Raw genomic sequence first — 12,386 nt, 5'->3', positions numbered from 1 at the left:
CCAATATGAGTCATTATTTGTGTTAAATATCTATGTTGGAAAAAATATATAGCCTGGACGAATGTCTGGGTATCGCAAACTTTATCACCTGTCTCGTGGCTTAACGGCAGCACGTCGGTGCACTGCGCGCTCAGCCGTAGTTCGCATCCAATCTTTTCTTTTCACCTCTGAGTAAGAGTAGGCCTACGAAACATAACAATAGGCTTTGACCATACATATTTACTTACTCTCTACATCGAGAGACCAATAAGACTTCAGTCAAAAACAAGGCAATACTCAAATTAACATAAATAGCAAGAATGAGCCAAGTAGGGGAGTCAGTCTCTTAATCAAAATAAAGCTACAGGACAGATCAATCATTGAATCACAAGATAAACATCCACTTTATATTTTTTTTGGTTAGGCGGTTGTGATTTTTTGTTAGGCGCTCCGGACACCAACTGGAACTACCAAGGAACAACACAAGTGCGACTGCCCAGGGGCAGTAGTTCAAACGACCAAACTTTGCGTCCTTGTTTGAGATTGAGAGTTCCAACTCCCTTTTCTAGAAACACCAAATCCAAGAACGATGGAGCAAACTACCAAGGTTGCTACGCAAGTTAGCAAACGACGCTTTCTAGAAACGAGCCCCAGAATAACTGTGTGATATACTGACACAGGGCTACAGAGGCTAGAATATAGTTTTTTCTTCCTGCCGGATTGCAAGCATCTCTGAACTGACCACAATTCAGCCCTCTAGGTCACTTGAGTGGACTTAGAAACACAACTGAGCCCTAGCACCAGGTCTTGTGAAGCTTTATGCAAAAGTAAATCAATATAGAATGAAAAACGAGTACTTTAGACCATTATTTACCAAGGTATGCTCATGCGTTTTGCAAAATGCCCTATGGAAACTCCCCATAGGACTTTTGGTTACCCAAAATGCATACTGACAATAAAAGCCTGACTATGTAGCAACCTCTTGGTGTAGAATCATAATCTTGGTCTCAAATGAAAGGTAACACTGAGGTTTCTTGTAGACTATTTGGATTGTATGTCAGGTGTTCTGATATAGAATGACTACCCAAAATATGGAATAATTACACAGAAGTCTCTATTTTTGCATTTACTGTGTTGGTTCAATGGTTGTGTATAAGATAGACTATACATCTGCACTACTAATATTGGATAAAACAACATGAAGATTCAATGTAGGAACACTGTCCGTTAACAGGTTTTAAGAGAGCTAGTGGTCTCTGAAAAGGCTTCTAAAACAATAATCAAAGGAGTTTGAATACACTTATTATTTACATGTATTATAAAGCAGTATGGCATGATCAACTGTATCAAAAGCTGCGCTGAGGTCCTATGATACTAATACTGATGTTTTTCCTGAGTCGGTATTAAGACGTATGTCATTTGAGACCTTGATGAGAGCTGTCTCAGTGCTGTGATGGGCCCGTAAACCAGATTGAACATAGTCAAGACAGCAATTTGCAGTTAAAAAGTCAGTCAATTGATTAAAAGCTATTTTCTCAAGTACTTTGCCGATGAAAGATAAGTTAGTGTCTATACTGTAGTTGTTAAGAACAGAGGTGTCCAGATGTTCTTCCTTAAGAAAGGGCTTTACAAGCGCTGTTTTCAATGATTTGGGGAATGAGCCATACTGCAAGGATGCATTTACAATTTGAAGCATCAGCTGCCATTAAATGAAAGAAATTAAAAAAAATGTTGGCAGTATCTAAGTAGCAAGTGGAGTAGTTCAGATTTAGAACTGTCTTTCGAAGGCTTTCGTTGTCTACCAGACTGAACTCATTGAGACATTGAGGGCCAGATGTACATACATTTGCAAATGTAGCGTTATCAGCATCATGGATAAACCGCAGAAAGTGAACGCTGTTACCCAAGTTTATGTGGTATTTATCAAACTTTCAGTTCATCGGGTAATCTGCGCCTTTCTTCGCCCCCTACCCCAATTTACGAATATCAACAACTAAACGGCATACATAAAAGTGCAGTTGAATGAAGTTAACTGATGACAACATTAAAAAGAATCAAACGTTTAGCGATCATGAAATACATGATAAGATGTCAACAAGCAGGGAGATAATGAATATCAAACTACTTGTGCACGTATGCTATGGAAGATTGGTCAAATCTAGACAGTAGGAAAGTTTAAGTGGATAACTTGAAAGTAAAAGTAAGACATTTGAAAGGCCAACGAACGTTACGGTTGCTTTTGATTAAGTGCACACAAGTGTAAGTGGACGCAAAACTGGTCCTCTAAATAGCGATTCTGTTGTCTTTGAAAGTTCCTCTTATTGACAATTTTAACCGTAATTTGGATAAACACATGCTTATAGATGTGTGCTTTCATGGGCAGTTTTCATACATACAGGTGAATACCTAAATTTGGCACATTTTACGCTTCTCCCATCTTTTAACATGAAACTCCCACTTTCCCCTGACCCTCCTCTGAATGCATATGCTTGACACGGGAAAGCGCAATTTGCCATTTTCAGCTCCTGCGACAGGCAGTCTGCGGTTTTAACTAAGTGTGGCCTGTTTGTACATACCTCTCCATGTTTTTACGTGCACGTTGTGAAACAAATACGCCTGAAGTGGGCGCAAAAGCATTAGTACTGTACATCTGTATGTTTCCATGCACACCATATTCTGATTAAGGACCATATTCTGCTTATGGCAATATTCATAATAAGATGTTTCCATGTGAAGCAGAAACGGAATATTCCCGTTTACTTGTTAATCAGCCTATGCTGAATAAAGCAGCGACGTGCAGAAGAAGTAGTGTTTTTCTTTGTGAATTTCATAGTGGATTCATAGTTTATCTTTGCACAATTTTTATATTGGCCTTTACTGTGTACAAATGTCCACACACTGACCACCATATCATGCAGTAGTGTAGTGTCTGTCCAATGACATTTCTGTTTTCTCTGTCTCTCCTCTGTTAGCTTCAGAATGGCTCAATCTCTGCCATCAAACAGTTGTTTGTTGTTCTTTTTAGTGAAATATATCAAACCTGCAGTTGGCAAGCGTGTTGGCAAGCAGTCATCTAGCTCTGAAACAAAACTGTTTCCAGTCAGCTAAGAAACAAACTAACTGAGCATGCAACCGTCAAGTCTGTGTGTAGTTGTTGCTGTGGGATGGTTATTGAATATAATCAGCAAATATAAAACCCCTTTGTTCTCTGCTCACTCTTTTAAACTTTCTGTATTCACATGAAATATGTCAGAACTTTAACGAGAACGAGTTTAAATGCAAGTTATTTTATGTGACATTTGAATAAAGAGCGTAAATAAGCTGTGAATTGCCAGTGGAGAAATGTCTGGATAATATAATCCCATGTGGATGAAGAGGTTGGGGTGTTTTTGGCTTTCTAATTTTCTAATTTCACTGCCCCCCCCCCCCCCCCAATACACAGCACATTGTCTCATGAGGAAGCTTCTCCAACACACATATTGCACACTGCCCTCTCCCCCACATACACAGCACACTATCCCATCTCCCTGTCATCCCCCCCAACACACACACCAAGACCCCTGGCAGTTGGGTTAGCCCCTTGAGCCGTGGATCTGCCCAAGGTTTCTTCCTTGGTAAGGGTTTTTTTCCTTGCCCCTGTTGCTCTTGGGTGCTCCTTGTTGGTGCCCCCCCACCCCATCCCAATCCTCCCCCACCTTTTTTATGCAGCCCTTGCCACTTAATCTACTAAACCCCTCTTCTACTGCACTTTTTACCCCCCCCATTGATGCACAAATAGGCTGACACCAGACATAATTTCACTGCATTTCTTACTTCCAGTAACTATATGCATGTGACAATAAACTTCCTTGTATCCTTGTATCCTTGTATCCTTGTATCCTTGTAGAGGTTCTTGCAGTACTGGTGGTTCTCTGTGTAGCTTTTCAGTCTAGAAAACCAATTATGGAACGGACAGGTGGGTATGTATCTCACAGAGCTTTTGGATGGGTGAGGGAAACGGATTCAAAGATAAATAGCAATAAATTTATAATGTACTTAAAAGACTGGATTGTCTCTCAAGAGCTTTGCAGTGCAGAGTCTTTGATTGAACCCGCTTTTATAATTTTCGAAGGCATTCAGCCTGTCAGTCCAGATCTCTGTCAAACAGGCGCAGAGATGGAGAGGGCTGCAAGAGGGAGGGGGTGAGTGGAAGGAGGAGAAAGGGGGGGGGTTTGTCTGCTTCGTGCCTTAAATAAAGGGAATCGTCTGTAGTCCTCACATTCCGCAGGCAGGCAGCAGAGTGAGCCATCCTGATCAATGGATGTCTTGCCTTCTTTTCTGCTTTAGGTTATCACACCGTTTCGAAGGCTCATTCTGTGTGCTGAAAACCGAAAAGAAATGGAGGACTGGATCAGTTCTTTGAAATCAGTCCAGTCCCGAGACCATTATGAGGTAAGCTCCATTGTTTACTTTTTTAGTCTGGAGCATACCTTAGTTGGTTGCCTTATTTTGAGTGACGTGTTTATGAGAAAGAGGTCATGATACCTAGCTCAGGTCTGCAATAAAGATAATGATGTGCAATTGTGTGTTATTTCAAACGCATGGTTAAAGTTATCTCTTTTCTTTTAGTTGACCTTTAGTGTTTTTATCTTCCATTATTATGGCATTTTAGAGTGAGCCAACAGAATGAACATTCTGTTATATCAGTCTGTACTGTCAAATTTACTTTCATCAGTTACATGAAAGCTGCAGTGTCGAGAGTGTTTTAATAATATAAGATGCTTTAGATTACTGTAATATATGGAAGGCTCTGCAACTGCAACTGCGAGTCTTAATAGACAAATGGCAAATCATTGTTTTTTATTTATTAATACTAACTTACTGCTTCTTTATTTCTTTGAATACTTGATGGTGAAAAGGTTTACTTCAGGGACAATCCTGAATTTGGATGTTACTCTATTGATAATAATTGCTTTGATTTGTCTGAGAGGGCAAAAAATATTATATAAGACTGTCTACCTTAACCTGCAATACCACACCCCTCAGCCCCAAAATGCTTCAGTTCCAAAACAGTGAGGACATATATTGTGATCTGATGTTGATCAGATATTGATTAATTGAACAATGATTTTTTGAAGAAGAATAACTCCAGTTGTTGAAATGGCAGTTACAAGGACACTACAGACAAGAATCTTTGTAGGAAGAAGGATGCATATTGTCAGCCTGCAGAGTGTGGTGAAAGCAATGTATATACTATAAAGTACTTCTTTTTAGGGGCTACAAAGTCTTATCCTGATGTCGCCAATTTGTTTTAACCTCTCCTTGTCTAGACGGCACAGTTTAATGTGGAACATTTCTCAGGGATGCACAACTGGTATGCCTGCTCTCATGCCCGTCCCACCTTCTGCAATGTCTGTAGGGATAGTCTTTCTGGAGTCACATCCCATGGTCTCTCATGTGAAGGTAGGTGCTTGTATGTCACCCTCTGAATTATTCTCTTTTCATGCCTTTCAATGTAAAGGAATCTGTAAGAATATACAATTGCTCTACTGGTGTGTGCTAATTTTGTACATAGTTGTGCAGACAGTTGTCATTTAATTGTGGTTTAGAATTGACATGGTCCTCCTAAAATTATTGTTAATTTCAAACTTTTACAAAGGCAAGCAAGTCTACTCAATATGGTTTGCCTAAAAGGAGAAATTAAGGATGTAAAAGGATGTATAGACTGGATAAGGAAGAAAGTCATGGTAAGTTTAGTGTGTTTATGAGCAAAATTAAGACTGGCCTAACATTACAGACCAGTCTAAAATAGCTTTGTGAAACAGGCCCCTGTTCTGTTCTATCAACTATGATAGATGAAATGAGAGAAAGATGAGAATAGTTTGGATTGCTGTGAGCGTGCTGACGACATTTTCATTAACTGGTCACACCTTTGACATTTGAATGATTCATGTGGTGTACCTCAAATGTCTGTTTGACAATACTATGTAGTTTTAAAGATCCATTTAGGTAGGCAGCCGATGCCACTTGCCCGAAATAGCTTTTCAGAGGTGTTGCCAGCATGACTGCCGAGTGGCGAGTCTTGACTTGTAAGGACTATGATGCAAGAAATGTGCATAATGTTGCTTTAAAGTAGCTACTATGCATAGGATACGATTAATCACAGATTTATCTATTGGTACTTTTATGTACCTGCAGGATTGATGAATCCGATATAGAAGTATAGTCTCCAGTAACCTTCCAAGGTTATATGTCAATAGAGGTTTGTTTTCAATAGAGGTTACAGTATGTTTTAGAGTGAATGCTACATTTGGTTGCATACATCTGATATTTGATTAGCTGTAGTAGAATGTAACTCTTATGTGGCATGTAGGTCATTGCTCAAGAGGTGGGCACACAACGAGTGTGTTATTTTTTTCTCTATAGACCCAGCAAGATGAGTATACTTAGTCCAATTAAACCTGCAATGCAATTTAGAGGAAATCAACTATGAACTGCTAGCCATTAGCCTATTGGATCTCATTCACATAGAGATGGAAACTGTGTTTTGTGTGTGTGTCTGTGAGAGAGAGAGAAAGAAAGAGTGTGTGTGTTTGGGTGTTGTATGGTTGTGTGAGCTTATTTATATGTTCACACTGCAATATGTTTTTTTTTCTGAACTGTGATATGCATAACGCAGAAGATAAAGCTAAATTGAATGCCACGTCAATATCGCGAGGTAAGAGTAGGGCAAGTTTAACCATTTCTCACTGAAGCTGGCCAGCAAAATAATTGGGTGTATGTTGCTCAATTTTATATACATTGATTGTTAGTTGATAAAAAAAACTATAGCTACTAGCACAGGAGGAGTATGGAGCCCATATCTGTTTTCTTTATGAGGAATGACAGCTGTTAAAATATGAAGCATTGTGCAGTTATTCATTGTTATACCACTGCTGGGTTAAATTTCCTATTGTGATTAAGTGTTTTTCTGATAATTGTGCACATATGAAGTAGCTCCAGTTTTTGGGCGTATCTTACTTGTATATTAATTTGCCAAACTCGGTGTAAGGTTAAATTTACTGTCACGTTGCAACAGAGCTACAAATTAGCGATCTGACAGACATTCAGAGCATAGCAACATTGTAGCATATGACTAAGGTGGCATTTAACTCATTTGCACTGCAGTAGGCTAACTAAAAATTATTTTTACAAAACTATGGTTTGAGAAAACAATTTAATAAATTAAATTGTATTTTAAAAACCCATCCCTTCAACTAAATATATATGAACATATACATATAGTAAAATGCAGGGTCACTTGAGATTTTTTTATAGTTTACAAGACACAGGTGGTGGCTTAACTTAACCCCCTCCCCACCTTCAAGTTCTTATTTATATATTGTATAAATCAAATTTTAAACACTGCTTTTCCCCCTTACAGTATGTAAATTTAAAGCTCACAAGAGGTGTGCTGTGAGGGCCACTAATAACTGTAAATGGACAACCTTGGCTTCGATTGGGAAAGATATCATCGAGGATGAGGATGGGGTAAGTAGTACTATGAAAAATATGCAGTCCACCATTTAGCAGAAAAGCCATTGTCTATGCACAGAACATAGGACCTCATTCACCAATATATTCCTAAGAATTTTCTTAACTGTCCTATGAAAACTCTTAAGCAGATTCACAAAGGTGTTCTTAAACCTCAAAATCATTTGCAGTTTTCGTTCTTATCATGCTGAATCCCATTTCTTTCTAAGTTGACAGGGTGTGCCAGTTGTTCTTTATTAGCATAGGTAAACGCCCTCTCAATCCCCAAAAAAGATTTTTTTGATCATATTCACTGAAACCGACACTATGCTCTACCTCCACCTATAGAGCCTGTTATTTGTTTTACAAAAATCCATAGCTCCCGGTTTTTCTGGTCCAATCAAAGCAGGGCTGTATGAGATCTGACTGTCAATCACAGTCTGGTGCAGTCTGGTGCGCACTGACGAGCACAATCTCGATGAGAGGGTGCTTGGTGGTAGTGGGGGAGGGGCATGAGAGTTGTAAACATTAAAACATTTCCCCTCAGTCACCTCAATCTGTCAGACTTGCCAACTGCAGCTTTAAGTAGTTGGTATAAAAGTCAAAAAGTATTATTTATTATGTTGATTTATTTCAAAATACCTCATTTTAAAATTATAGTGGAAACTATTTTATACATCAATAAAAAAATTTGTATTTAAAAATATCATAAATCATAAAATAGATAGTTGTCATTTGAATTCTATTGTATTTTGCACCTGCATAAATTATTAAAATGCAATAACCATTTACAGGGCAGCCGCAGGGTTATGCAGCACATGTTCCAGCCCAGGGTCATTTACCCCCCTCCTCCACCTCCCCCAAAAATTCTAAATAATTTTTATACTTCAGATTGTTGTAGCATAGTCATATTATACATCATTTGAAAGTTTGGACTTTTGGGAATCAATACATGAAAATCTTTGTCATGTAAAATATGTGTAGTGCTTTACATTGTCAGATTAATCTTACTATACTTACTAAACTTACTAAAATTGCTTTTGAAATCCGCTTTTGGTCCTTCCCTACCTTCTAGCTGCAGTGTATATCCTTAGCAATATAGCATATTGGGTCTTGAAATATTCACAAGAATCCATAGAAATGTAATATTCATGTCATTTGATCCATATTAGTTATGCAGATGATGTCCACCAATTGAATTGAAATAGAAATTGTAGATTTTTTGTAATTATTCCATATTTAGTGTAGTCATTCCATATCAGAACCCCTGAAGTATAATCCAAATGCAAGCATGAAACTTTAGAGTGTTACCTTTCATTTGAGACCAAGATTATGCTTCTACATGTAGGGGTTCATATGCAGTAAGCATATGTCAGTATGCATTTTTGATAACCAAAAGTCCTATGGGGAGTTTCCATAGGGCATTTTACAAAACGCATGAGCATACCTTGGCAAATAATGGTCTAAGTAAGCAGTTTTCATTCTATATTGATCTACTTTTGCACACAGCTTCACAAGACCTGATGCTAGGGCTCAGTTTTGTTTCCAAGTCATATCAAGTGACCTAGAGGGCTGAAATGTGGTCAGTTCAGAGATGCTTGTTATCCGGCAGAATGAGAAAACAATATTTTAGCCTTTGTAACTCTGTGTCAGTACATCACACAGTTTTTCTGATTGTTTTCCAAGAAACTACAGTGTTGCAGCTTTCCAAAGAGGTCAGGCATTTGATTATAGGCCAAAGTATAAGTATATAAATGTACTCTTTTGATCCCGACGAGAGGGAAATTTGGTCTCTGCATTTATCCCAATCTGTGAATTAGTGAAACACACTCAGCAAACAGTGAACACACAGTGAGGTGAAAACTGTCCTATAAAATACTATACATTATTATTAAAATATACACTTCATATGAATTCCAAGATATATGAAATAGAAACATATGATATAAGCCATCATTTTTCGTGTGCGTTTGTGCATGTGTCAAGCAGAATCTAGGATGGCCACTGGTGTGAATGATCACACTATATTCAATATTACTGATGATGTCAAGGTGGTGGGGGCCTCCATATCAAATACATTTTTTAGGGAGTATTGAAATCGTAATTCTTGACTTGGTATTGGTATTGAAACAAGAATCAACATAATCAGTCGAGAGGAGAGACAGCACATCATGGGAAAGTGTTGTTTTAATAATCATTAATGGGATTTGATCTGGTGTTTTTACGACCGCATAATGCGATGTAGGTCTTAATTTTCATTTAAGTGGTCTTAAAAAGGTTTTTAAAAAGTCTTACATTTGGGGTGGTCAAATCTGGGGAAACCCTGGTTTGTTTTGCACAAACAAGTAGGTTTTAAAGGTGACCTTGGCAACTATTTCAACGTAATAAACCCGTTTAGAAATCATATGGATGGTCCTGTTCCGGTGGAAATGGTGACTTTCCCCGCTGCCCCTAGCGTTCCCAGGCGGAAAACCAACCTTGCAACATTGAGACTACCGTCCCGGAAAGAGAAGTGAGAAACAAGAAACTTGTTTTAAATCGTGTTTCTTACCTTGTAACATCCACATTGTTCTTCCGAACTTATGCTAACCGTTGCGCTAGCTTGTAAACAAATCCATGTGCTTCATCGTTACCTTTTTCCACAGTTTGAAATAGCATAATGCACAATTTCTCCAGCAGAGGGGGAAATATAGCTAATCCTTTCCCTTTAAGAACACATTTCTCCAGCAGAACGATTGGTGAATGAGGCCCATAGTTATTATGTGGAGGGAGCACAGGAAAGGAAAAGCTAAAATGTTTACTATTCTGTAGATTGCAATGCCACATCAATGGTTGGAGGGAAACTTACCTGTCAGTGCCAAGTGTGCAGTATGTGACAAAACTTGTGGCAGTGTCCTTCGCCTGCAGGACTGGCGCTGCTTGTGGTGCAAAACCATGGTAAGATCTTCATATGGTATTTATCTGATGATATTACCTGCAAATATTCATTTCCAGTGGGTTGAACTGTTTTAGGTTTTAGACAATGTAAAACGTATTCACAGTATAAATGTTGTCATAATGTCATGCTCTTTTTTAAGTTGATGTTTAGCGATAAACAGTGTGACAGTGCTTGTGTTTGGACAGGTGCACACTGCCTGCATGGATCTTTACCCACGGAAATGTCCACTTGGACAGTGCAAAGTGTCCATCATCCCACCCACAGCACTCAACAGTATCGATTCAGATGGTATGCTGACCAGGTTGATTTTTTTTAAATGCTTTTCTTAAAAAGTAAACCCTCTGTATGTAACCCTCTGTTATGATGTACCAAGGAGACAAACAGAACTTCTCTGCTTTCACTTTGGAACTTGTGTAATTCAGAGTTATACTGGCCATAAAAAGTGATGTTTAATCTCGCTCAATTTAGAGACACCGTCATTGGATGTTCAAATTATTTTCTTTAGGCTATGGTCATAAATAACAAAGGGCTATATCTTGGCGATCTAAAACGCATGGTTGCTGGCGAATAGCTTAAACAAATTTCGGGGTTTGTCCAGTCCACATTGGGGGTGGTTTTGTTATCAAACGTCGGTGCCTTAATCATTCATGTGTGTGTTTTGGGCGTAACATCATTTAAACCAATGGAAATGACATCTGTCATTTCCTTTAACAGCAAGCAGCGCAACTTTAAACAGCGCATCGGTATTTTGATCGGCGCAGCGGCGCATTTGAAGGAATCTGCTTGCCAACGAGAACGTATGGAACAGGTATTCCATTAAACCATGCTTTACTAAAACCTAGCAGAGCCTACAAGCACAGCCTACAAGCATCTGCACTTGTCTGTTATTTGAACTCATAGGCAAAATTAAACTAAATTCACTGTGGTGTCATAGTCAGCGACAAAACAGTTATAGAGATTGCTAAAACACGTGACCAAGATTATGGGTACGTTTGGCCGTTTACATTGGTTTACATGGGCATGGATTGCCGCAGATCCCCAAAATGCTTTGCGTTCACCAATGGGAAAATGGCATGATGACGACACATTCTCAATCTCTATACACAGTTAATGACTTTCACTATTGACTGACAATGGGTTACCATCGAAAACATAGCCTGAAAAAAGAAACCCTTACCCCAGTAAAGTTTGAATGACTGAATCAAAAACTTAAGGACATTTATCCTGCAGAGGAGTTGCTGCTTACATCTACTGTAGTGCGTCTTCAGCTGATAAACCAGGTTTTTCTTGGTTAGTGGTGTAATGCTTTTCAGATGGTGTAAGATAGCAATTTTTAGATAATGCACCAGACCACACCTTAAGTTGTTAATTCACACAACCCTGGGCGCATATTGTTTAATAAAAGAGAAGTGCATGGCGAAAAATTTGTGAGTGAAATAGGATTAAACTTTGTTGTGATAAGATACGCTATGCGCTGTGTTTCTGATCGTCAAAATAGGGCCCTTAAAGTCCATTCTTAGTTTAATTTTCATTTCCTTTGCTTATTTTAATTCATTATTAACACTATGACCACTACTATACTCACTACTATTATTATTATTTTTTTTATTTTTAACATTTTGTATTTTGAATTATGTTATTTCTTATTTTGTTATTATTATTATTTAATATTTTTTAAAGAACTTTGGGTCAACCCTGATGATTTAAATGTGCTGTATTAATAAATTGACTTGACTATTATTTGCTGGAACATTTAACAATCAATGATTTTGATATTTCCGGTCCAGTAAAAACATGTTAATGGACAGATTTAATAATGACTGATAATGAGCCTATAGACATAATATGTATCAGTGTAGTGCTCCATTGCAATAACAGAACTGAACTGAAAGTGGAGCAATATTTGTAAAAAGAGAAAGACAGATAAGTAGCATGCTGGAATTGACAAGGGAAGGGATTGCAATAAGAATATCCACCA

At 38.2% G+C, this 12,386-nt stretch overlaps 1 protein-coding gene across 5 annotated transcripts in view; it reads left to right on the top strand.

Annotated features, from left to right (window-relative positions):
- dgkh (diacylglycerol kinase, eta) overlaps window positions 1-12,386 on the top strand; it is a 168,366-nt gene that overhangs the window by 42,789 nt on the left and 113,191 nt on the right. For 3 of the 5 annotated variants that reach the window (XM_048238240.1, XM_048238237.1, XM_048238239.1), the window contains 6 exons: window positions 4,306-4,410; window positions 5,289-5,421; window positions 6,638-6,676; window positions 7,382-7,488; window positions 10,282-10,407; window positions 10,594-10,696. In XM_048238240.1, coding sequence (XP_048094197.1) covers window positions 4,306-4,410; window positions 5,289-5,421; window positions 6,638-6,676; window positions 7,382-7,488; window positions 10,282-10,407; window positions 10,594-10,696 — 613 coding nt within the window. The remainder of the gene's footprint in view (window positions 1-4,305; window positions 4,411-5,288; window positions 5,422-6,637; window positions 6,677-7,381; window positions 7,489-10,281; window positions 10,408-10,593; window positions 10,697-12,386) is intronic. The other 2 variants (XM_048238238.1, XM_048238241.1) reach the window with 1 other exon arrangement.

This window comes from Alosa alosa, chromosome 3 (genome assembly GCF_017589495.1).
Source record: "Alosa alosa isolate M-15738 ecotype Scorff River chromosome 3, AALO_Geno_1.1, whole genome shotgun sequence".
Taxonomy (NCBI): Eukaryota; Metazoa; Chordata; class Actinopteri; order Clupeiformes; family Clupeidae; genus Alosa; species Alosa alosa.
Note: the sequence above shows the minus strand (reverse complement) of the source record. Positions and strands in the feature narration are given on the sequence as shown.